We start from the raw sequence: 27,261 nt of genomic DNA, 5'->3' as shown, positions 1-27,261 counted from the left end.
TCTTTTCTTGTGGTGTCCTCGTCTGGTTTTGGTATCAGGGTAACACAGGCCTCTAAAGTGAATGTATGGGTCTTCTTTCTTCTTCTATATTTTTGTATTAGAGAAGGATTGGTATTAAGTCTTCTTTGAATGTTGGGTAGAATTCTCTAGTGAAGCTATTTGGTCCTAGATTTTTGTTTGCTGGAGGGTTTTCAATTACTGATTTAATCTTACTAGTAACCAGTCTCTTCAGATTTCTTCTTGGGTCAGTCTTGGAAGGCTGTATAAGTCTCTAGGAATTGATTCATGTCTTTTAGGTTGTCCAATATGTTAGCATACAATTGTATTCTTATTATCTTTCCTAGTTTTGTGATATCAACTGTAATGTCTCTTTCACTTCTGATTTTGAGTTCCTTCTCTTTTTTCTTGGTGAGTCTAGCTAAAGGTTTGCCTATAATTGTTTATCTTTCAAAGAAAACAGCTCTTGGTTTCACTGGTCTTTTCTACTGCCTTTTCAGATTCTATTTCACTTATTTCTGCTCTGAGCTTTGTTATTTCCTTCCGACTTTGGGCTCTATTGTTTTTGTTTTCTAGTTCACTGAGGTGTTAAGACAGGTTTTTTGAAGTTTTTCTTGTTTCTTGAGGTATAAATTTATAGCTATGAACTTCCCTTTTAGAACTGCTCTTGCTGCATCCCAGAACTTCAGTATGTTATATTTTTATTTTCCTTTGTCATGAGGTATTTCATTATTTCTCATTTAATTTCTTCATTAACCTGTCAATATTTTAGTAGCATGTTATTTAATCTCCACATGTTTGTGCATTTTCCAGTTTTCTTCTTGCAACTGTCGTCAGAAAAGATGCTTGATATTAATCTTCTTAAACTGTCAAGACTTGTCTTGTGGCCAAACACATGATCTATCCTGGAGAATGGTACATGTGCACTTGAGAAGACTGTATTTTCTTGTTTGTGAATGGAATGCTCTGTATATATATGTTAAGTGCATCTGGTCTAACCTGTCATTTAAAGCCCATGTTTCCTTATTGATTTTCTGCCTGGATGACCTATCCATTGATGTGGGGTATTAAGGTCTACTACCATTACTGTACTGCTGTCCATTTCTCCCATTAGGTCTTTTAGTATTTGTTGTATATTTAGGTGCTCCTATTTTTGGGTGCACAGATATTTATAAATGTTATATTCTCACGTTGTATCAACCAACCCCTTTGTTGTTACATAATGCTCTGCTTTGTCTCTAATGATAGTCTTTGTTTAAAAGTCTATTTTGTCTAGGGGTGTCTGGGTGGCTCAGTTGGTTAAGCACTTCAGCTCAGGTCATGATCTCATGGTCTGTGAGTTTGAGACCTACCTCAGATTCTGTGTCTCCTCTCTCTCTCTCTCTCTCTCTCTCTCTCTCTGTCCCTCCCCCCCTCACATTCTTTCTCTCTCAAAAATAAATATTTAAAAAAAAATTTTTAAGTCTATTTTGTCTAACCGAAGTATAGCTACCCCAGCTTTCTTTTGGTTTCCATTTACATGGAGTATGTTTTCCCATCCATCCCTCCACTTTCAGTGTGTGTTTGTCCTTATGTTTGAAGTGAGTCTCTTGTAGGCAATGTATAGATGGGTCTTGGTTTTTTTTTTTTAAATCCATTCAGCCACTCTATGGTTTCGATTAGAGGATTTAGTTACTTTACATTTAAAGTATTAATTTTGTATGTGCTTATTGTCATTTGTTATTTTCTGGCTGTTTCATATTTCCTCTGTTCTTCTTCTGCTACTCTTTTTTTGTGGCTTATTGACTTTCTTTAATGGTACACTTAGATCCCTTTCCCATTATCTTCTGTGTATCTACTGTAAGTTTTGGTTTGTAGTTACCATGACACTTTCATATAACTTGTATTCGTAACAGTCTACTTTAGGGGCACCTGGGTGGCTCAGTTGGTTGGGCGTCCAACTTCAACTCGGGTCATGATCTCGCAGTTTGTGAATTTGGGCCCGCATCGGACTCTGTGCTGACAGCTCAAAGCTTTGAGCCTGCTTTGGATTCTGTGTCTCCCTCTTTCTCTGCCCCTCCCCCACTCATGCTCTGGCTCTGTCTCTCTCTCAAAAATAAATAAACATGAAAAATAAATTTTTAATTTGCCTACTATGGAATCATTTTGTTCATTACATCGGGTTTCAGGAAAAGTAGTCACAAAAACCTACTTAGCCATTTTTCCTACAAACTGACACCCATCTGATTTATTATGCTTTATGGAGTATGAATATGGACACATGTTAATTCTGATGTTCTTATGACACCAGACAGAAACTCTGGAGAATGGAACTGCATATTCCAATCACTGCTGACAATAACAGCTGTGCCAACATGGGTAATCATTCAAACTCTCTTGAGGTATTTCCCTATAAAATAAGGGCATTGAGCTTAATAATCATAGTGACCTTATAAGGTCACTTATGGTTCTTAGCTTCTATTACTATGATTTTATTATAACAATACTAAGTACAGTAGTTTTATTATTTAGGTTACTTTTCAATTTTCTGATGGTTAAATATCTCCCTCTAGTGGAAATTTTGTTTAAAAAATGTTTAAGAATTCAGAAGACTGCTGTGTCTTCATCATTTTCTTCCCTACAAGTCTCAACTATAAAAATCTGAACACATAAAATGGTAAAACCATTTTAGAAGGCAATGTGGTACCATCAATCAGAATTTACATGTACATCTCCTATGAGAGCAGGTCTACTACTCTAAAGGCATATTTACACAAGTAGGCCTAGAATATATGAGGATTTACCATTAAGTAATAAAAAGTTTTTCTAAAAATTCTCATCAGCTCATTACATTAGAATTTTAACAAAGAAATATAGTCTGTTGTTCCCTACTTCTCCTACATATGACTCATTCCTAAAATCTTCCTTTTTCGGGAGTTGTTTGAGACTACTTGCAACATCTTACTTAGTAGTCTGGTCCTCAAGAAAAATCATAAAATTGGTAAGGCAGAGAGAGAAACCAAGTGTTGGTAACATAACCAGGGAGAGTGTGTAGCAAATTAAGTAAAATTGAGCAGTTCAAAAATTCCTGCTATTTTGGAGCGCCTGGGTGGCTCAGCCAGTTAAGCATCCAACTTCAGCTCAGGTCATGACCTCACGGTTCGTGAGCTCGAGCCCCACATTGGGCTCTGCGCTGACAGTGCGGAGCCTGCTTGGGATTCTCTTTCTCTCTCCTTCTTTCTCTTCCCCTCCCCCACCTGCACACACACATGCTCTCTCTCAAAATAAACTTAAAAAAAAAATCCCTACTATTCTGAAATGTAAACAATGACAACTTGTATCTCTTTAGAGATTCAGCAGTTCCTGTGTATCTTTGTCTACCAAATGTCAACTGTCCTCTCCTTAGATGTTTCCTCCCTGCATCCCCTAAAGCATATGGGACAGAAACTACTGGTAGTTCCCAAAACCTGTACTTCTTTCTAACACCAATATTTCACTGGTCTCACAGCCATGCATAACAAAGACTAGATTTCCAGTCTCTCCTGCAGTAGGTTACTGGCCAACAGAATGTAGGTAATAATGATGTATGTTACTTCTAGAAAGTATCTTTCAACAGAAAAGGTAAGCCCTTGTTTGCCCATTCCCCATCCCAACACCTGAAGTGCTCAAATCATCACCATACCATGGTTTGGAAGCCACAAGGCTAATGGCAGAGCCTGATACTCATAAGGCCACCATGTGGCTCTTGAAAGCTTACCTTACAATTTTGTTTAAGCAACAGAGAAACTTCTAGTACTTGTAGTACTTTGATCCACCTTTATTAAGTTTTCTGTCATATGTAGCTCAACTAATTCCAATTTACTCAGCATGTGAGCTAACAGTACACATTTAAGTCATTAGTAAATGCTCACAAAATTTTCAATCATGCTTTGGTACTATGGGATGATCATAATATGAAGCTAAAAGTACTGCTGAGCTTAATATTAAGATATATTACGTTAATAATGACAAAGCTCAATGCCATTATTGACATTATGTATGGGCTGGTGCTACCACAGCCTAGTAGAAGGCAGGAACATGGCCACTGCAGCAGGGCCCACATGGCTCCAATCTTGTCTATACTGCCTCATATAGCCACCCAGGACCAGCAAGCCAAACAACTAAGGGAGTTACCCAGTGCTGGTTCATGCTGAGAATGCCTCTGGTCAGGCAGCAGCCATTCTTCAGAAGCACATCATGGTCTAAAAAAATATCTCCAAACTGTGATGTCATCTTGATCTGACTCATAATGGGATCAAACTACCATCGGTATTATCTCTTAAGCCACAGCCCCATTAATGAACAGGCCAAACAGTCTTTGGGGACAAGCCATTCTGGAATGTACAGCTCCACTCAGCAGCTGGTTCACCTCGAATTCTAAGGAGGAAACTTCTCTTTTCAGTTGGACTTATGGACAAGCTCCCAGGATGAGCCTAATTTTGCCAACAATCTTGCTACTCTCCATATAAACAATAACAGAAATAGCCTGAATGACCCCAAAGCTACTAGGATACTCCTGGGCAGTGTGTACACTGCTATTACAGATTTCTTACACATAGAGATGGACCTGGGGCCTGACTCCACCAACCTGACATGGACTGTAGGCCTGGTCCATTGATGGAGGCCAGGATGCAAGTGAGTATGTGGAATATCACTACTCTGAATTTAGGATCACATTAGCTCCAAAGAGAAAAAATTCAGGGGCCCCTGGATGGCTCAGTCAGCTGAGCACCCAACTCTTGATTTTGGCTCAGGTCATGATCTCACAGTTCATGAGATTGAGCCCTGAATTGGGCTCTGTGCTGACAGTGGGGAGCCTACTTGGGATTCTCTCCCTCCCTCTCTGCCCCTGCCCAACTCGTGTTCATGTTCTCTTTCTCAAAAATAAATTTAAAAACTTACTTAAAAAAAGAGGGAGAGAGAATTCAGTTGGCATGACTGTACAACCTTTTGCAATGGGATAACACCCAGGTGTTCCTGGGCACCCAAAAGAGAAGGAAGCATGGGGTCCTGGCACAGCCTTTCCATCCCAAGTGAGACCAATCCATTTGTATCCACATTCTGTTTTAGTCTTTGGCAGATAATCTTTGAGGTTATGCAACACAAAAATATCATCTTGGTGACCCTGTACGTTCCTAAGGCCTGGTGACAACCTGGAAAAGTTTACCTCCCCTAAGACCACTCATCACCCATGCCCTGTGTCATATCCTGCTCAACCAGCCCTGGCAATGACATACCGTGAATGTCCTTAGTTACCTCAGCAGTGTTGCAGGGGGAATACTCTGAAGTGGGAGTGAGGTGGGAGCTCTGTCATCAGATGAGGGGCCCAGACATGCTTCAGCCTTTTCTCCGCCTGGTGGGACCAGAGGAAGCAACCAGGGATATGGACTGCAAAGACTTCTCGAGAAGCAAAACCTCTCACCCAGACAACTGGAGCAGGCACTCCTGAGTAGTTGGAGGTCACTATCTGACACTTTAAGGAAGCAGGGTCCTGATTATCTGACATCAGTCCTTGTTCTATACGAAAGGGGAAAACTTGGGCTGTTTTTGTGCTTGAGGACAATGATCAGGAGTCTTGGTAGATAACCATGAATATAAGCAGCAACTTGTCCATGTGACTTGGGTTGTCACATGGGCTGCACCTGCTTTACCAATGAGTTGAGCCAAGACAGCCTGTCCACCCTTCCCCATTCACCTCCTTTACACATACTCCACGTAGGCCCAGTTCACAAAACCAACTAGTTGAACTGTTTTCTGCTATCAAAGTTTGTGCCCAGGCCTGGTCAATTCTTGAAATTACGCCTGGATCCCACTCTTCTTGGACCCATACTTTGAAGGTATCTGAACCTTGTTCTGCCCAACCCTGGCCATATGCTGCATACTATCATTCTGTCTACTTCCTGATTTTATGTGAAAGTCTTAGCCAAAAGTATCTTCCTTTTGTGTCGTGTCTTGGCAGTCCAATATAACTTGCTGGCATAACCACAAAACACCTTGGAGTCTAATTCTCCAGCCCTGAACTTTCAGATGGCTGTGGTTCCAAATGATTACAACCTCAGGAGAGGTCCTGAACAAGGACACCCCAATCAGCTGCTCCCAAATCCCTGATCCACAGAAAATGGGTGAGGTAAACAGTTTTTGGTTGTTTCAAGCCATTAAATTTGGGGGATATTTGTTAAGCAACAGCAGATAACTAATAAGTAATAGATGGCTGGTATATCAGCCGGCTAACGAAGGCATCCAGAACTATTCCCCTGACCTTGGGGCTTGCTCTGAGGGATGAGGAGGATCTTGCTATCTGCCTTCCAATAAAGCCCATATACCCTCAGCAACAACCCTCTCATATGCAGTTGTCAGGGTGTTTATACTGTAAAAATTTTTCTGACATGGTATCACTTTGCACAAATGTACTACAAGAGGGCCCTGGTTCATGAATTCCTCCTTAGTTCAGCCATTGCTGAAGGCTGTGGTATGAGAATTGCTTAATCACAGCAGCAGAATCTCTGTTTTCACAACATACTCCTTCATTTACCTGGATTTCCAGAATCTGAAATTCAAGTTGAAATGTAATCATGTGGCAATTCCCTGATAACCTGTGTCTCTGCAGAACTTTCTTTATACCTGTAAATCAGAAAAAAAAAAAAAAATTTTATTTGCAAATAAGTTTCCTCCAAATACCTCTTAATTTTTGTGAACATTTATAACATGTGGATATACATGTGAGGTTGTATGTTAGCATTGACATTGCAAAATCTAGAAAGATATGCATCAAACTGATTTACCTTTGCAAAGATGAACTAAAGATAACTTGTACTTTCTACATCTCAATTATACCAAAGATTATGGTAAGAAATAAAACATGCTAGTATAACTCTACACAAGTTTGAATCATAACTGATAGGGTTTTCCCCCAACATTATATGACTCTAATTAAAAAGAGTACATGGAATCTACCTATTTGGTTGTGTTACCTTACAAAACTTTATACTTAAATGTGTAAAGTGCATTTTGCTAAGTATACAAATCAATATTTTTTTAACATGAGTTTCCCATCTAACTTCCACTGAGATCAAGATACAGAAATGTTAAAATATGCCATAAAGTTCCCTTATGCCCTTCCCCAGGCTACTTGTCCCCCAAGAGATAACCACTATTTTCACTTTAACATCATCTAATCTTGCTAACAAAGGTATTTTTAGAAGAGCACAACTCCACAATGATAAAGAAGAAAAAGGAGAGTAACCTAATTTTGGAAGCTGGAAATCAGATGGATGAGCTAGATATCACACAGAACAGTTGAACTAAGCTGGCAGATCCAAGAAAATTAAAACCTAAGCCAGCAATGGGGGAAGCACTGTATTAAGCCCATTCAAAAGCCTTCTGAATAGGCTGCACCAAGTACCTCTACAACGAGGTCAACATAGGAAGACGCAAAATGGGAAGACTAAGATTTCTGCACTAGCAAGACTTATACCTGTCCTAACCTCTTGTTTTCCATCTCTTCCTTTCAAATACCTCAAGTACTTAGATTCTATCACCCATTTCTTATGTATTTCAGACTTCTGCTGAGGTGTGCTACCCAAGACCCTCTGAGGACCAACTCAATGTCTTCCTTGTCATGAAGCTTATTTCAGTGGAAAGTCAGAAAGCATTTCCAAAAGTGATTCTTCCTTTAAAGGATGATACTCTTGCCCAAAGTTCCCCACATCCAATGCACAGTTGAATTAACATCCCTTTATAAGTGAGTGCATCACAGACCCTTGACAATAGAACTCAATCACCTGGACCAGAAACCCTCCTCTGGAAAATGGTCCAGCTCCTGAAACATTTACCTTGACCACAGGCCAAGGAGTAGAGCACTTTAGATGAGGCAGCTCTCATGCCAGCAGTGAATAACTCTGAAGATTTGCAAATTAATCATGCTATTGTTCTTTCACTTACTTGACTATTAAAATACTTAATGACAAAGCCTGTGTCTTCTTTAACACCTACCTAAGGCAGCTTTAAAAGAGTATTATGCACACTGTGATGTTCAAAAGACACCTGACAAAACAAGTTTACCACACCACATAGTCAAATAGTTACCTCATAGGATCTTAATTCAATGACATGACAACCAATCTCTTACGTGTAATGAGGTAAACTTCAACATCACTTCCAAATTAAAATGCTTACTCTTTTCTGTATTCTCAGTGCTTGTTAGATCCTCCGTTTTCATGGAGTAATTTATTATATTGATGCCAGTAAGTGTGCTTAGAAAAAGAAGTTCTGATTCTAAATGTCCAAGATGACCTCTCAGATCTTTTGAAGCGGCCCATTCTCCAGAATCTGATTGATGTACTTCTTGAAGGGATTTTCTAAAAAGCAAATATAACAAATAATTACTCCACTGAAGAAACCACTAACAAGTGCTTTATCTCATAACCACAAATTTCTTCAAACCATTTCTATTTTGTCTTTCTTACTTTCTTCTCACTAAAACTACCTAAGATTTTTCTCAAAATCAATATGGCTACTAACACTGTAATCTTTAATCTCAAATTAAAACAAAGCTAATTAAATTATACTACCATATTTCTACTTATTATAAACAATTGTAAAATAAACTATAACAAGAGTACTTTGCAACATGAAAGTGTCTGTTTATAATGGAATGTTTAAAATACTCCAAAGTAAATACCTGATATCCCAAGACATCTCAAATTATTTTTGTAAATGTCATTAAGTAACAAAGTAATGTTGGCTGGCTAGCTTTAACTTCTAAAACAAGTAAAGTAGGGGCACCTGGGTGGCTCAGTCCGTTGAGTGGCCAACTTCAACTCAGGTCAGGATCTCACAGCTCATGAGTTCAAGCCCCATGCTGGGCTGTGTGCTGACAGCTCAGAGCCTGGAACCTGCCACCGATTCTGTGTCTCCCTCTCTCTCTGCCCCTAACCCAGTCACATTCTGTCTCTGTCTCTCTCAAAAGTAAATAAACATTAAAAAAAATTTTTTTTTAAAAAACAAGTAAAGTATCACAGAGCATTTTATAGTAAGAAAGAGAGTCTCAGGAAATCTAAGAATAAGGGGGGGGGGAGGGGAAATCCAAAGGAATAATAGCATAATCACCTTAAACAATACTGTAATCATTCTTCATTGAGAACACAAAACTCTATTTTCCTTGAAAAAGAGTAAAATTTCAGCTAATGATCACACTGAATGTTATTTTACTTTCTGTCATCCTTTACTGCCCTCGTGTTCTGCTACGTTCTACACTGCTGACTTCTGCCATCGTAAGACATCCTTCCTTAGATGGTGGAGCATGATTATCATGATTCTCATCTGACATGTTGGGCACTCCACTGTTCCTGCTGCTTGCTTCCAACTACAGAAGAAGCCCTACCACTCCTGCTCTTGCTGATCTAAATACTGTTCTCTCATTCTAGAGAAAAACTCAGTGATCAATCTCAACTCTTCTACATCAGTAATTCCTAAATCATACCTCCAATCATACATTTCTTCTTCTTGCACAGTAGACTTAGCTTGTTGACCCAATAAATGTTTTTGTATTAAATTAGTTTGTCTACCATATTTCCCTACTTCTGTTACTGATAAAATCTGTCTCTTGATATCTCAGTCTATCTTTGGAGTTATCCTTGGCTCTGTTAATCCTTCACATCTGGATTTACTGCCATACTTTCTGCTCCATCGCATAGCTATCCCTCCTTTTCTATTCCTGATTCTACTACATTAACCTGCACTCTTATGACCTTATGCCAGGTCTATAGGAAATAACCTAACTCTGTATTCTTTACACTGGAGATCTAATGCTTGTAGAAAGGATGAAAATATCTTTTAAATTTTTGTCTTAATGTTAATTGAAAATATTTAAGTATATTCTCTATCACCTGAGAGACTACCACAAGCTCTTTTGTATTGGCTATAATTAAGTGATAAAAAAACTAAACTGAGAACGCTAATGAAAGCAAGAAGGAATCTTCATATATAAATGATAAATTCCTGTTATGCAAATACCAAATATCACAGAATCTAACTATGAATGAAAACTTTATGGTGTTTCCAACAGAGCAAACTGATAAAAGAACTAAATCATCACATTGAAAACTAGATATGCAGAATTCAAAAAAAGAACCTGTGGCTGAGAAAGGAGAGAATGGGAAGCTATTGCTTAATGGGTACAGAGTATCACTTTGGGGTGAGGAAAAAGTGGTGATGGCGGCATGACAACGTAAAAGCACTTAATCCAACTGAACTACATACTTAAAAAAGGCTAAAATGGTTAAATCCTATGTATATTTTACCATACACCTAAAAGAGAAAACCTGCATATTCTCATTCATAGCAGTGATTTACTTTGAGCAAAATATCATTAGTCTATTTCAATTACCGACACGAGTTTCAATGATTTGGGATTATACATTTTTACTGGCTTTGCACTATATTACTTGTTACTTTGTCTTAGGAGCGTAATTCATCTTGGTCAAAATTAGAGTTCCACAAGAAGCTTCTTTATTTACTTAAAGTTTATTTATTTTGAGAGAGAAGAGAGATACCGCGAGTGAGCAGGGGAGGGGCAGAGAGAGGAGAGAGAGAATCCAAAGCAGGCTCTGCACTGTCAGCGTGAAGCCAGACATGGGGCTTGAACTCACAGACCGTGAGATCACGACCTGAGCTGAAACCAAGAGTCAGATGCTTAACCCACTGAGCCACCCAGGCACCCCAAGAAACTTCTTTGTCTTAAAACAAACCTGTAAGAGGGGTGCCTGGGTAGCGCAGTGGGTTACGCACTTGACTCTTGATCTTGGCTCAGGTCATGATCTCAAGGTTTGTGGGGTCAAGCGCTGCGCTGGTCTCTGCACTGCCAGTGTGACCCTGCTCGGGATTCTCTCTCTCTGCCCCTCCCCTACACAAACACATCTGCCAGCTCTCTCTCAAAATGAACTTTAAAAAATAAAACGGATCTACAAGAGACCTGATTTCAAAAGTCAATGATCTAGGATTCTGGGAAGCTGGTGGAGTAGGAAGCAGCCACCTACACGATAACCGCATTGGCAGAATCTGATGAAACTTTGTTAAAACTGTGAATTCTGCTGCAGGCTTACAACTTCCAGGGGAAGGCTTGGAGTTAACTGTGGTCAGTTTGGGGAATTTCAGGTCTCAGCACAGTAATAGCTATGTATCCCCCACTCCAACAACAGGCAGGCAGCTGTGTACACGTTCCTAAAGCAGACTGCACACACTTCAGAAAAGTAAGAGTAGGCAAAAAAAAGACCGTCCACAAACGCTGAGTGGCTGTGCTGATTGCTGCTTCTGACAAAAGAGGTGCAAAGAGACAGACAGCCAGTGTTGCACCAGCTCCCAGTATTACAAGCCCTGCTCCTCTGGCTGAAGGGAGCTCCAGGAGATTTAAAGAGCCACGACTCTTTTCTTCCCCATTATTTTTGGCTTATCTCATTTAAAGAGCCACACCTTAAAGATTAAGACATTCAAAATCAACTGAACGTATGGGAAAAACTGGAAAGTGAATACAGTGCCCAAGGAAAGGCTCAGAAAAGACATAAGAAGACAGAAAGTTTGCACCTCAGGCTTATCTTCAACACACAGCCTACAAAATAATAAAACTAAAAAAAATAAACAAGGGCACCTGGGTGGCTCAGTCGGTGAAGTGTCCAACTCTTGACCTCAGTCAGTGAGATCCAGCCCCATGTTGGGCTCTGCACTGACAGCATGGAGCCTGCCTAGAATTCTCTCTCCCTCTCTCTGCCCCTCTCCCACCTGCATAGATGCACACGCTCCCTCAAAATAAACATTTTAAAAAAGAGAGAGAAATGAAAATCCTAAAATAATAAACAAAAAAGGGGGGCAGCCTGGGTGGCTCAGTTGGTTAAGCATCCAACTTCTTGGTTTGGCTCAGATCATCATCTCACAGCCTTGTGAGTCGAAGCTCCACGTTGGGTTCTGCACTGGCAGCACAGAGCTTGCTTGGGATTCTCTGTCTCCTCTCTCTCTGCCCCTCCTCTACTCACACTATCTCTCTCTCTCAAAAATAAATGAATAAACATTAAAAAAAAAAAAAAGAAAAAAAGAAACCAAAAAGGAATTCTGGAGCTCAAAGATACAATAACTGAAATGAAAAATTCACTAGAGGGATTCAAAGGCAGATTTGAGCAGGCAGAATGATCAGTGAACCTGAAGATAAGACAATGGACATTACTGAGGCTGAGGTGCAGAAAGAAAAATGACTGAAAAAAGGAACAAAGCATAAAGGATTTGTGGGACACCCTCAAAAGGACCAACATACGCGTCATGAGAGCCCAAGGAGAAAGAGGCAGACAGGATATCTGAAGAAACAATGACTAAAAACTCCACAAATTTCATGAAAGACATGAATATGAAAATACAAGATACTCAGCAAACTCAAAGAGACTCCCACCAAGATATAATCAAATTTATAAAACCCAAGCATAAAGATGAACCTTGAAAGCAACAAAAGAGAAGCAAACCACCACATGCAAGGGTTTCTCAATAAAATATGAGATTTCTCATTAGAAATTTTGGACACCAGAAGACAGGGGGCCTATACAGTCCAGGTGCTAAAAGAAAAAACTGAACCAACAATCCTACGTATACCGCATCTTATTGTGCTTTGTTTTACTGTGCTTCCCAAATATTGCAAGTTTTACTGAAGGTTTGTGGCAACCCTGTGTTGAGCAAGTCTATTAGTGCCATCTTTTCCAAGAGTATTGGCTCACTTTGTGTCTCTGAATCATATTTTGGAAATTCTCACAATATCTCAAACTTTTTCAGTATTATTACATTTGTTATGGTGATCTGTGATCAGGGAATATGATTCACTGAAAGCCCAGATGATGGTGAGCATTTTTAGCAAAGAAGTACTTTTTAATTAAGGTATGAAACATTTTCTTCAGACATAATGACATTGCACACTTAACAGACTACAGTGGAGTATAAACCTAACTTTTGTATTTACTGGAAAACCAAAAAATTCACTTGACTAGTTTTATTGTGATGCTCACTTTATTGTGGTGGTCTGGTACTGAACCCACAATATTTCCAAGGAATATCTGTATCTGGCAAAACTGCCCTTTAAAAGTGAGGAAGAAATTAAGACATTTCCAAAGAAATAAAAGGCAAAGGATTTTGTTACCATTAGACCTACCCTACAAGAAATGTTCAAGAGAGACCTGAAAGATAAAAGTACACTAGACAGGGACACCTGGATGGCTCATTCGGTTAAATGTCTGACTCTGGATTTCAGCTCAGGTCAAACCCCGTGGTTTGGGGGTTAGAGCCTTGTGTTGGGCTCTGCACTGACAGTGAAGAACCTGCTTGGAATTCTCTCTCTCTCTCTGCCCCTCCTGGCTCACACTCACTCTACCTCTCTCACGATACATAAACTTAAAAAAAAGTACACCAGATAGTAACCTGATACCATATAAAGAAATAAAGACCTCAATAAAAGAAATACGTGGACAATTTCCTAGAAGAAAGCAGAGGTGGTAAGCTCTCTATATTGGTCTTGGTACCGACTTTTTGGATTTGATACCAAAAGCAAATCCAACAAAAGGAAAAAAAATCAACAAGCAGGACTACATCAACTAAAAAATTTCTCTACAGCAAAAGAAATTAGTAAAATTAAAAAGCTAACTATGCAATGGTAGAAAATATTTGCAAATCATGTACTACCAAGGAGTTAACATCCAAAATATATAAAGAACTCATTAACTCAATGACAAAAGAAAAAAAAAGTCTGATTAAAAAATGGGAAGAGAATCTGAATAGAAATTTTTCCAAAGAAGATATATAGCTGGCCAACAGGTACACAGAAAAGGTGCCCAATATTACTAATCATCAGGGAAATGCGAGTCAAAACCACAACAAGGTATCACCTCACACCTGTCAGAATGACTATTACCATAAACAAAATAACACGAGTTGGCAAGAATATATTGTTGGTAGTAATGTATATTGGTGCAGCCAGTACAGAAAACAGTATGAAGGTTCCTCAAAAAATTAAAAATAGAATTACCATGTAAATCAGCAATTCCATTTCTGTGTATTTATTTGAGTGAAACAAAAACACAAAGATACATGCATCCTCATGTTCACTACAGCATTATTTACAATAGCCAAAACAAGGAAACAACTTGTCAACAAATAATGAACAAAGATGTGGTGTCTACTATACAACTAAATGTCATTCAGCCACATAAAAAGAAGAATATCCTGCCATTTGTGACAATATGGATGAACCTTGAAGGCATTATGTTATGTGAAACAAGTCAGACCAGATGGACAGGTTATTGTATGATCTCACTTACATGTAGAATCTAAAAAACCCCGAACTCATAGAAAGAGAGTAGATTGATGGCTGCCAGGGGCAAGGGTGAGGGGGTTTGGGAAAATGGGTAAAAGGTGGTCAAAGTATACAAACTTCCAGCAATACAATTAAAAAGTCCTAGGAATATAATGTACAGCATAGTGACTATAATTAATAATACTGTATTACACATTTGTAGGTTGATAAAAGAGTAAATCTTAAAAGTTCACCCTACTAAAGAATGAATGGGTGAACCAGGCAATTAAAGAAGATACTAAAAAATATAAGGACACAAATGAAAATGAAAACACAACAGTCCAAACCCTTTGGGATGCAGCAAAGGCATTCCTAAGAGGAAAATAAATACATTGCAATCCAGGCCTAACTCAAGAAACAAGAAAAATCCCAAGTACAAAATCTAACAGCACACCTAAAGGAACTAGAAGCAGAACAACAATGAAACCCCAAACCCAGCAGAAGAAGAGAAATAAAAAAGATCAGAGCATAAATAAACAATATAGAATCCCCCCCCCCAAAAAAAACCAGTAGAACAGATCAATGAAACTAAGAGCTGTTTTTTTTAAAAAAGAAACAAAATTGATAAACCCCTAGCCAGAAGATCTAAATAAATAAAATCACAAATGAAAATGGATTTATCACAACCAATCCCTCAGAAATACAAGCAGTTATCAGAGAATACTATGAAAAATTATATGCCGACAAACTGGACAACCTGGAAGAAACGGACAAATTCCTAAGCACCCACAGACTTCCAAAACTCAAACGGAAGAAATAGAAAATTTGAACAGACCCAAAACTAGTAAAGAAATTGAATCAGTTATCAAAAATCTCCCAACAAAGAAGAGTCCCAGGACAGATGGCTTCCCAGGGGAAGTCTACCAGACATTTAAAGCAGAGTTAATACCTATCCTTCTCAAGCTGTTCCTGAAAATAGAAACAGAAAGAAAGCTTCCAGACTCATCCTATGAAGCCAGCATTACCTTGGTTCCCAAACTAGACAGAGACCCCACAAAAAAGGAGAATTACAGGCCAATATCCCTAATGAACATGGATGCAAAAATTCTCAACAAGATACTAGCAAATTGAATTCAACAGTATATAAAAAGAATTATTCACCATGATCAAGTGGGATTCATTCCTGTGCTGTAGGGCTGGTTCAATATTCACATGTGATACATCACAATAAAAGAAAAGAACCATATGATCCTATCAATAGATGAAGAAAAAGCATTTGACAAAATACAGCATTGTTTCTTAACAAAAACCCTCAAGAAAGTTGGGATAGAAGGAACATAGCTAATCATAAAAGCCATATATGAAAAGCCCACAGCAAGTATCATCCTTAATGGGGAAAAACTGAGAGCTTTCTCCCTGAGATCAGGAACACAACAGGAATGTCCACTCTCACCACTGTTGTTTAACATAGTGCTGGAAGTCCTTGCTTCAGCCATCAGACAACAAAATGAAATAAAAGGCATCAAAATTGGCAAAGAACTCCAAAGTTTCACTTCTCGCAGACAACATGATACTCTAAATGGAAACCCAAAAGACTCCACCAAAAGCCTGCTAGAACTGATACATGAATTCAGCAAAGTCACAGCGTACAAAATCAATGAACAGAAATCGGTTGCATTTCTATACACCAATAATGAAGCAACAGAAAAAGAAATCAAAAAATGGATCCCATTTACAATTGTACCCAGAACCATAAAATACCTAAGAATAAACCTAACCAAAGATGTAAAAGATCCATATGCTGAAAACTATAGAAAACTTACAAAGGAAATTGAAGAAGACACAAAGAAATGGAAAAACATTCCATGCTCACGGATTGAAAGAATAAATACTGTTAAAATGTCAATACTACCCAAAGCAATCTATACATTCAATGCAATCCCAATCAAAATCGTACCGGCAGTCTCCTCAAAACTAGAACAACCAATCCTAAAATTTTTATGGAACCACAAAAGACCCAGAATAGCCAATTTTTCTTGAATTTTTCTTGAATAGCCTTCTTTCTTGAAGAAGAAAACCAAAGTGGGAAGCATCACAATCCCAGACTTCAGCCTTTACTGCAAAGCTGCAATCACCAAGACAGTATGGTATTGGCACAAAAACAGACACAGAGATCAGTGGAATAGAATAGAGAACCCAGAATTGGACCCACAAATGTATGGCCAACTCATCTTTGACAAAGCAGGAAAGAGTATCCAATGGAAAAAAGTCTCTTTAGCAAATGGTGCTAGGAGAACTGGACAGCAACATGTAGAAGAACGAAACTAGGCCACTTTCTTACACCATACACAAAAATAAACTCAAAGTGGATGAAACACCTAAATGTGAGACAGGAAACCATCAAAACCCTAGAGGAGAAAGCAGGCAACAACTTCTTTGACCTTAGCCGCAGCAATTTCTTGCTCAACACATCTGCAAAGGCAAGGGAATTAAAAGCAAAAATTAACTATTGGGACCTCATCAAGACAAAAAGCTTCTGCACAGCAAAAGAAACAATTAAGAAAACTAAAAGGCAACTGATGGAATGGGAGATATTTGCAAATGACATAACAGATAAAGGGTTAGTATCCAAAATCTATAAAGAACTTACCAAACTCCACACCCGAAAAACAAATAATCCAGTAAAGAAATGGGCAGAAGACATGAATAGACACTTTTCCAAAGAAGATATCCAGATGGCCAAGAGACACATGAAAAGATGCTCAAGGGGCCCCTGGGTGGCTCAGTCAGTTAAGCATCCGACTTCGGCTCAGGTCATGGTCTCACAGTCCGTGAGTTCGAGCCCCGCGTCGGGCTCTGTGTTGACAGCTCGGAGCCTGGAGCCTGCTTCACTGTGTCTTCCTCTCTCTGACCCTCCCCCATTTATGCTCTGTCTCTCTCTGTCTCAAAAATAAATAAACATTAAAAAAGTTTTTTTTAAAAAGAAAAGATGCTCAGTATCACTCATCATCAGGGAGATACAAATTAAAACCACACTGAGATACCACCTTATACCGACTGGTCAGAATGGCTAAAATGAACAAATCAGGAAACAACAGATGCTGGTGAGGATGTGGAGAAACAGGAACTCTCTTGGACTGTTGGTGGGAATGCAAACTGGTGCAGCCGCTCTGGAAAACAGTGTGGAGGTTCCTCAAAAAATTAAAAACAGAACTACCCTACGACCCAGCAATAGCACTACTAAGAATTTATCCAAAGGATACAGGAGAGCTGATTCATGGGGGCACATTTACCCCAATGTTTATAGCAGTGCTTTCAACAATAAGCAAATTATGGAAAGAGCCTAAATGTCCATCAACTGAATGGATAAATAAGATGTGGTTTATATATACAATAGAATACTACTTGGTAATGAGAAAGAATGAAATCCTGCTATTTGCAGCAACGTGGATGGAAACTGGAAGGTATTATGCTGAGTGAAATAAGTCAGTCAAAGACAGATATATCATATGTTTTCACTCATATGTGGATCTTGAGAAACTTAACAGAAGACCATGGGGGAAGAGAAGGGGGAAAAAATAGTTACAGAGAGGGAAGGAGGCAAACCATAAAAGACTCTTAAATACAGAGAACAAACTGAGGGTTGACGGAGGGGTGGGAGAGAGGGGAAAATGGGTGATGGGTATTGAGGAGGGCACTTGTTGGGATGAGCACTGGGTGTTATATGTAAGTGATGAACCACGGGAATCTACCCCAAAAACCAAGAGCACTCTTTATACACTATATGTTAGCCAATTTGACAATAAATTATATTTAAAAAAAAGTTTTACATACTATTAAAAAAATAAAATTTACATACTATTAAAAAAATACATATGTCTCCATGGCATAAATGTAAACAGTATATTGACATACACCGGATGACATTCCATTACATACACTGTTATCAGTTATTAAAATAATCTCACATTAAAAAAAAAAAGAAAAGAAAAAAGTTCATATCACAAGGAAAAAAACTTGTAACTGTGTATGGATGTTAACTAGATTTAGCGTGGTGATCATTTTGCAATATGTACAAATATCAAATTATATTGTACACGTGAAATTAACATAATGTTATATACAATTACACCTCAAAAGAAACTAAAATAGCAGTTGGAGACTTCAATACCCCAACTTACAATAATGGGTAGAACTAGACAAAGGATAGGTAAGGAAACAGTAGTGAAAACAACACAATAAACCAGTTAGATCTAATAGACATATACAGAACCTTCTACCCAACAACAGACAGACCTAACAGACATATATAAATTCTCAAATGCACATGGGCCATTTTCCAAGATATTGGACAACAAATTAAGTCTCAATGTATTTTTTTTTTTTTTTATTTTAGAGAGAGCAAGTGAGCATGGGAGAAGAGCAGAGGGAGAAAAGAAGACAGCGATAGAGAGAGAGAAATTCTTAAGCAGGCTCCATGCCACAGAGAGGAGCCCAATGAGGGGTTCAATCCCACAACCCTGGGATCATGACCTGTGCCAAAATCAAGAGTCAAATGCTCAACGGACTGAGCCACCAAGGCATTCCAAGTCTCTATGTATTTTAAAACATACTTATCATATAAAGTATCTTCTCCAACCATAAAGGGATGAAATTAGATATCAGTAACAGAAGGAAAACAGAAAAGGTCACAAAATTGTGGAAATTAACACACTTTTAAGCAATCAATAGATTTCAGAAGAAACCACAGGGAAATGAGAATATACTTAAAGACAAAATGAAAATACAATATACCAGAATTTAAGGGACATATCAAAAGCTGTGCTAAGGGGGACATTTACAGCTATAAATGCTTAAATTAAAAAATAAGATCTCAAATAAACAACCTAATGTTACAACTCAAGGAAATAGAAAAAGAATGAACTAAACCAAAGATAGCAAAAAGAGGAAATAATAAAGATTAGAGCAGAGAGAAATGAAATAGACAAGAGAAAATAGATGAAACCAAAAGTTGGCTCTTTGAGAGGATCAATAAAATTAACAAAACTTTAGCTAGATGGACTAAAAAACAGAATGAAAAGGGGCACCTGGCTGGCTTAAGCAGTAGAGCATGGGATTCTTGATTTTTGGAGTCATGTGTTTGAGCCTCACACCAGGCACAGAGTTTACTTAAAAACAAAACAAAACAAAAACAAAGACTCAAATTACTAAAATCAGAAATTAAAACAGGGACATTACCAATTCTACAAAAATAAAAAGTTTATGATACTATTATGAACAACTGTATGCCAATACATTGGATACTCTACCTGAAATGGCTCAAATCCTAGAAACACAAACCCTACCAAGATTAAATCCCCCAAAAATAAGAAATCTGAATAGACCAATAACTAGTGTGGTTGAATCTGTAATCAAAAAATCTCCAACAAATAAAAGCCCTGGACCGGATAACTACAAGAGTGAATTCTACCAAACATTTAACTAAAAACTAACCAATCCTTTTCAAACTTTTCCAAAAAGTTGGAGAACACTTTGTAACTTATTCTATTAGGCCAGCACAACTCTGACACCAAAGCCAGATAAAGATATTCCAAGAAAACTACAGACCAATATTACTTACGAACAATAATGTAAAAATCCTCAACAAATTAGTAGTTAATGAAATTAAGCAGCATATTAAGGGGATTACACATCATGACCACATAGGATTTATTTCTGGAATACAAGGATGGTTCAACATACAAAATTGATCAATGTAATATATCACCATTAACACAAAGAAGGGAAAAAAAGACTTGGTTATCTCACTTAATGTAGAAAAAGCATTTAATGGGGCACCCAGGAGACTCAGTTGGTTAAGCATCTGACTTCGGCTCAGGTCAAGATCTTGTGGTTCATGAGTTTTGAGCCCTTCATCAGGCTCGCTGCCGTCAGCACAGAGGTCGCTTCAGATCCTCTGTCTCCCTCGCTCTCTACCCCTCCCCCACTCTTGCTCTCTCACACTCTCTCAAAATAAACTTAAAAAAAAATAGCATTTGACAAAATTCAACACACTTTAATGATAAAACAGTCAAAACCCTAGGAGTAGAAGGAAATTATCTTAACATAATAAAAGCCACATATGAAGAAAGTAAGGATGTCCACTTTCACCACTTAAACATGGTTCTGGAAACTCGAGGTTGAGCAAGTGAGCAAGAAACAGAAATAAAAGGCATCCAAATTGGAAAGGAATTAAAATTATCTTTGTTTACAGATGGTATAATCTTGTATGTACAAAACCCTCAAGATTCCACAACAAAAGCATTAGAATAAATGAATTTAGCAAAGTATCAGGATACAAAATCACCATACAAAAATCAGATGCATTTCTATAACCCAACAATCTGAAAAATGTAAATTACAAAAACAATTCCATTTACAACAGCATCAAAAAGAATATTTAGGAACTAACCTTAGGAAGGAATTTGCCTTAGGAAGGTAAGACCTGTACAATGAAAACCACAAAAACATTGCTGAAAAAAAACTGATATGAATAGAAACACATCTCATGTTAATGGATTGGAAAACTTAGTATTATTAAAATGTCAATATTACCCTCAGCAATCTACAGATTCGATGCAATCCCTATCAAAGTCCCAATGAGGTTTTTTACAGAAATAAAAAAACCCATCCTAAAATTCATGTGGAATCTCAAGGGATCCCAGATAGCCAAAATAATCTTGATAAAGAACAAAACTGGAGGACTCACACTTCCTGATTTCAAAACTTAACGGAGGGGTGCCTGGGTGGCTCAGTCAGTTAAACACCTGACTTCAGCTCAGGTCAAGATCTTGTGGTGTGTGGGTTAGAATCCTGTGTCAGGCTCTGTGCTGACAGCTCAAGGCCTGGAGCTTGCTGGGGGTTCTTTGTCTCCAGCTCTCTGCCCCTCCCCCGCTCACACTCTGAGCGTTTCTCTCTCAAAATAAATAAACGTTTCAGGGCACCTGGGTGGCTCAGTAGGTTGAGCGTCCAAATTCAGCCCAGGTCATGATCTCACAGTTTGTGGGTTTGAGCCCCACATCGGGCTCTGTGCTGACTGCTTGCTCAGAGCCTGGAGGCTGCTTCAGATTCTGTGTCTCCTTCTCTCTCTGCCCGCCCCCCCCCCCCCCCCCCCCCGCTCACGCTTTGTCTCACTGTTGCTCAAAAATAAATAAATGCAAAAAAAATTTTTTTAAATGAATAAACGTTTAAAAAAAAAGTAAAAAAAACTTAACTGAAAGGTACAGTAATCAAAACAGTGTAGTATTGGCATAAAGACAAACAGATTGATGACTGTAATAGAATCAGAGAACCCAGAAATGAACCTTTACATATATGATCAAATGATTTTTGACAAGCTTGCCAGTAACATTCAAATAGTGCTGGAAAAACTGAACATCCACAAAAGAATGAAGTTGGACCCTTCCCTAACATATTCAAAAATTAACTCAAACACGGGGCGCCTGGGTGGCTCAGTCAGTTAAGCGGCCGACTTCGGCTCAGGTCATGATCTCGCGGTCCGTGAGTTCGGGCCCCGCGTCGGGCTCTGTGCTGACAGCTCAGAGCCTGGAGCCCGTTTCAGATTCTGTGTCTCCCTCTCTCTGACCCTCCCCCATTCATGCTCTGTCTCTCTGTCTCAAAAATAAATAAACATTAAAAAAAAAATTAAAAAAAAAAATTAACTCAAACATCTAAATGTAAGACCTAAAACAAAACTCTTGGAAGAAAACATAGGACAAAAGCTTCATAAATCGGCTAGGGCAAGGATTTCTTGGATATAACAGCAAAGGCACAGGTAACAAAAGAAAAAATAGACAAACTGGACCTCATGAACACTTTTAAAAATTGTACAACCTAAGACACTATCAAGACAGTAAAAAGGCAACCCACAGAATGAGAAAAGATATTTGTTAATCACATTATCTGATAAGGGTTTAATTTCCAAAATATATAAAGTACTCCTAAAGCAACAACAAAAACCAACCTGTTCAATAATCGGCACGGAAACTGGATGGACATTTCTCCAAAGAGGACATAATAATAGCTTAAGACCCAACAGTTGGCTTTTCTTATTCTAATGCAGGTGCTGAATGTGAGCTTTGACTGCAGAGGCGTCTGCTGCATCCCCTTCAATGAAGGTGACCTCCAACAGACAGACACATTGGCAAACCACAGGATGGAAGAGCCAGACTGCCTTCCCTTTGTTTTAGAGATCTTAGTTCATTTCAAAACCTGACCACTTGGGTCACTTGTTTTTTCTCTTCCTGTACTTTATATTCCTACTCTTATGTTTTAAGTTCACCAATTGAGAGTGAGTCCTTGAAACCCTATTGAAACCCTAGGCCCCCACCCTCAACCCAAATAAAAGCAGAACCCCAGTCCTGTTCTCTCATTCTCTGTCTCTGTCTCCCTCTCTGCATCAATGACCTGGTTATGTGGCTCCCGTGGCATTGCTTATGCACTCTAGAGCTTGTAAATAATATTTTTTTTTTCCTTCAAAGTTTCCTAAAGGTTATTGAGGAAGGGCATCTTACAATCACAAGAACCACAAAGTTTGATCCATTCGTAACATAGGTGTGGAATGGGGAAAGTTCCCTGGGAACACTGGCTCCAGGCATTTCTATTGAATAGCATTACTACAGATGGGCTGAGACTGGCACAAAAGCACATGGCCAATAAGCACATAAGAAGATGCTCAATATCGCTAATCATTAGGGAACTGACCCCACACCTATTAGGATGGCTACTATAAAACAAAACAAAAACAACAAGAAAAAAACCCAAAACCAGGGGGAAAAAGACAATATTGGTGAGGATGTAGACAATCTGGAAACACTGTAGACTGTTGGTGGGAACGTAAAATGATGAGGGTGCCCAGTGGGGCAAGCTGAGGCCAAAGTACAGGCTAACAGCACCACCACCCCCAAACCAGGTGGGATCTGTGTGATACTCCTCAGACACTCCTGGCTACCCAAGAACAAAGGAAAGGGGTTTAAGTGCTTGCCATGGTGATGTGGGCAACTAAGGCAAATAAAAAATTAAATTCCCCTACTGCCTACATCCCATTTACAAGTCCTTGAAATCGGCAGAGTGAACCTCCCTCTAGGAGCTCAGCTGCCTCCATGATGACACTTTGCTGGGGGCAAAAGAGAATCTTAGCTTAACATTATCCCAACCCCCAGGATCCTGTAAGTCTCCTTTAACATATAAAAATTCCTTTGGAAACTTCCTTCATGTCAACTGCCCCAAGATATATGCTAGCAATCATACTCCAGGCTTATGGCCACAGATATATATATATGAAGGGTCCCGTGACTGAGGTTTTACTAAACGGTAATAAATGGCGTTTCCCTAGCAACAGCTAACCTCTCAAGGTCCTGGGAAATCTTGCTTCCAAAATTACTTAGGGAGACTTACTCTATCCCTGATACCCTCCCAAACCGCGAGTATATAATGAGTTATCTGTCACAACCCCAGTGCAGCTCTTCTGCCCATGGGTCCTGTCCCCGTGCTTTAAATAAAACCACCTTTTTGCACGAAAGATGTCTTCAAGAATTCTTTTTTTGGCCATTGGCTCTGGACCACCTCACCATCACCCCAAAACTCACCATAAAATGGTACAACCACAGTGGAAACCAGTATGGGGGAGGTCCTCAAAAAATTAAAAATAGAATTACCAAAGGATCCAGCAATTCCCCTTCTTGGGACATATCTGTAGGGGTTAAGGACAGACCTCCCCCCAAGACTGTGGCAATGTGGCATATGGATCATTTTGTGCTGAAGGCACTTAAGACCCTGGAGGCTCCAGAAAAATGTTTGCCCTCCTTTAACCACACAGAAAAACTTAAATTGGGGGTCTTTCCCAGAGTAAGTGTTATTAACAGAGATAAATTTTACCTGAGTGACCCACCTATATAGTAGGGCAAACATCTAACAACCAAACATCTGCTCTTCTTATTGCCCTGTGAAGTGTATTCCTTTGCTCTGAAGTCCCAGACCCCTAGCCCCTTCTCCTTAGTTCAGAATGACTTACAGACCTCATATTCCCTGGCTCTGGAATTTCCAGGTCTATGTGGAATCCCTGTACATATGCTTTTTAAATTTGATTTTCTCCTGTTAATCTGTCTAGGGTCAATTCGACTTAGTCCAGCTAGAAGGACCTTTGAAGGAAAAGGAAGTCTCCCCTCCCTCCCCGCCCCCACATATTCAAAAGAATTAAAAGCAGGGTTTCAAAGAGATATTTGTACATATGTGTTGACAGCAGCATTATTCACAATAGCTAAACTGTGGAAGTAACCCAAACGTCCACTGATAGATAAGAGGATAAGAAAATGTGGTATATACATACAGGAGAACGCTAGTCAGCCTGAAGAAAGAAGGAAATTCTGCATTTTGCTACAATGTGAACGAACTTTGAGGATATTGTGCTAAGTGAAATAAACCAGTCCCAAAAAGACAAATATATATGAATTCACTTGTATGAAGTACCTAGAAATGTCAAATTCATAGAGACAAGAAGAACAATGGTTGCCAAGGACTAAGGGGAGTGGGGAATGGGAAAGTTACTGCTTAATGGTTATAGTTTCAGTTCTACAAGATGAAAAGAGGGAGACAGAAGATGGTCATAGTAGCACATTATCAACGTATGTAATACCACTGATCTGTGCACTTAAAAAGCATCAAGATGGCAAATTTGGTTACATTTTAACACACACACACACAGCTTGGTACACAGGTCCCCATCTTCCTTTTCCACCACAGTAAAAAGAAATGTCACACCCTGGACTCATATGTAATGTTTTCCACCATCTGGACTCTTCCTAGTTTCCCAACCTTTGAGAAGGCACAGATGACATCCATAGTCTACATACTGTCCTGAGCTAATAACGACACCTTGTGGCCAGTAAAGAAATCACTCTTCCCGACAGTATGACAAGGTGCTTCTCAAACTTTTAAATATACATAAAATAGCTGGGGTGGGGTGCTTGTTAAAATGCAGATTGGCTCAGCCGGTGGGGGTAGGCCCAAAATCTCTATTTCTTTTTTTTTTTTTTTTATTCATTTTTTGAGAAACAGAGAGAGACAGAGCGTGAGTGGGGGAGGGGCAGAGACAGAGGGAAACACAGAATCCAAAGTAGGCTCCAGGCTCTGAGCTGTCAGCACAGAGCCCGACGTGGGGCTCGAACCCACGAACGGAGAGATCATGACCACCTGAGCTTTACTCTTCCTGAGACATCCAAGCACCCTTCTTTTTTTTTTTTTTTTTTTAAACATCTATTTATTTATTTAGAAAAAGTGAGCGCGAGAAGAAAGCAGAGAGGAGAGAGAATCCCCAACAGGGCTCTAACCCGTGACCTTAACCAACTGACCACCCAGGCGTCCCCCAAATCTGCATTTCTATGCAACTCCCAAGTACTGCTACTGCCTCCAATGCATGGAGCACCCCTGGAGCAGCAAGGGGCTTCAACACATTTACAACTTCACGTGTGGAGGAACGTGTTTGCTCCCTGGTCACCTGCCTCGCTCCACAGCTTCCTTTACTTTCAGGATCCCATCCGCCACGCCTGTGAACATTCCCTTTCGCGTTGCTCTTCCTTTCCATTTTCTACCAACCCCTGTCCAATTATCTCGGGAAAATCTCTCGGCACCTATGCCAAACCAGTCTCCAGTGAGAAAATGAAGATACTTGCTACTTTCCAGCCGCTGGTGACTTTGAGACCATAGATACGTACATAACTAACCCTTTCTCTCTTCCTTCCTTAAGCAAAGTACCTGAGCTTTGACATGACATTTCTGGGCTCCAGCCCAGCTCTTCCCAGCCTCAGCTTCCCTGACTTTAAAATAGGGTTGACAGAAGCACCTTCTTCGGATTGTCCCAGGCGCACACGGGGTTGTCATGGACGCACACCGGGTTGCGCACACCCCTCGCCCGGGACGTCGCGCCCAGCGCCGGGGTGCAGTCCGCCCTGCCCGCGGGACGCAGGGGTCCAAACGCCCCGGGGCCGCCCCCGCCCCCCTCCCGGCGGTGCTTCCCGGCCTGCGGGCACCTGACCGCCGCCCCGAGGCTACGTTCGCTCGTTTCCTTTCCGCCAACGTACTTTGCAGCCCCGTCGTTCGTCAGAGGAGCCGCCACACGACCAGGGCGAATGAAAACCTGCGGCACGGCCGTCCCAGAGGGGCCGAGGCGGGGGGCGCCGGGAAAGCACAGGGCGTGGCGCCGCCCGGGGGAGCCCCAAGACACAGGCGCGGGGACCCCCCGCTCTCGTCCGCCAGAGAACAGGGCCTCAAGGAAGGCAGCTTCCCCGCGCCGACGCTGCCCTGAGAGCGGCCTCGGCGCGGACGCCTCACCCCCCCGCCCCGCCGCGGCGGAGCCCCCGGGGTCGGGAAACGCCGCGGAGGAGACCGTCCGCCCCACGGGGCCCGCGAGGGCACGTACCGCGCTCGCGAGGTGTCTTCCCCCGGCGCCCGCGGCTCCTCGCACGCGCGCCGCAGGGCCGCGATCTCGGCTTCCAAAGCGCGGACCTCCGCTCGCCGAGCGTCCATGGCGCGGCGCCGCCGGGAAGCCGCCTGAGGGACTGCGCGCCCGGTCGGGCGCTTCAAGCCTCGCGCGCTGCCGGCGCAGACCACCGCGGAGCCCGGCGGGGGAGGCGGGGGAGCGGGGCCCCGGGCCTGCCACCCGCGCGCGGGCGCGCGCAGGTTCCCGGGCTCGTGGCCGTCGCGGCGCTCCCCGCCCGCAGCTGACCCCCCCGCAGTCCCGGGGCTCCGAGAGGGCGGGCGGCCTCCGGACCGAAGCCCCAGGGCGCAGCAGTCCACCCCAAGCTGGCGGACCTTGGAACAACCCGGCCGATACGTCACGGCAGAGGCGGTGCCAGGGCCACGTGACAGGGAGCCTCCCTATGTCCAACCCCCCC

General features: G+C 40.7%; 1 protein-coding gene across 5 annotated transcripts in view; it reads right to left on the bottom strand.

The window, feature by feature from the left end:
- The window catches only part of CENPP (centromere protein P), a 228,023-nt gene extending 200,910 nt beyond the window's left edge, over positions 1–27,113 (bottom strand). Inside the window, exons 1-3 of one of the 5 annotated variants that reach the window (XM_019434294.2) lie at positions 26,787–27,113; positions 8,191–8,372; positions 6,548–6,636 (exon numbers count right to left, since the gene is read on the bottom strand). In XM_019434294.2, the coding sequence (XP_019289839.1) occupies positions 6,548–6,636; positions 8,191–8,372; positions 26,787–26,893 (378 nt within the window). In that variant the 5' untranslated portion in view covers positions 26,894–27,113. Of the gene's footprint in view, positions 1–6,547; positions 6,637–8,190; positions 8,373–26,448; positions 26,633–26,786 lie in introns of those variants that run through there. The other 4 variants (XM_053907692.1, XM_053907693.1, XM_019434295.2 and 1 more) reach the window with 4 other exon arrangements.
- Between the last annotated feature and the right edge of the window lie 148 nt (positions 27,114–27,261).

The sequence above is a fragment of the Panthera pardus genome, unplaced genomic scaffold (assembly GCF_024362965.1).
Source record: "Panthera pardus isolate Hobbes unplaced genomic scaffold, ASM2436296v1 HiC_scaffold_20, whole genome shotgun sequence".
Classification (NCBI taxonomy): Eukaryota; Metazoa; Chordata; class Mammalia; order Carnivora; family Felidae; genus Panthera; species Panthera pardus.
The sequence above is the reverse complement of the archived record's forward strand: the minus strand, read 5'-3'. Positions and strand labels throughout refer to the sequence as shown.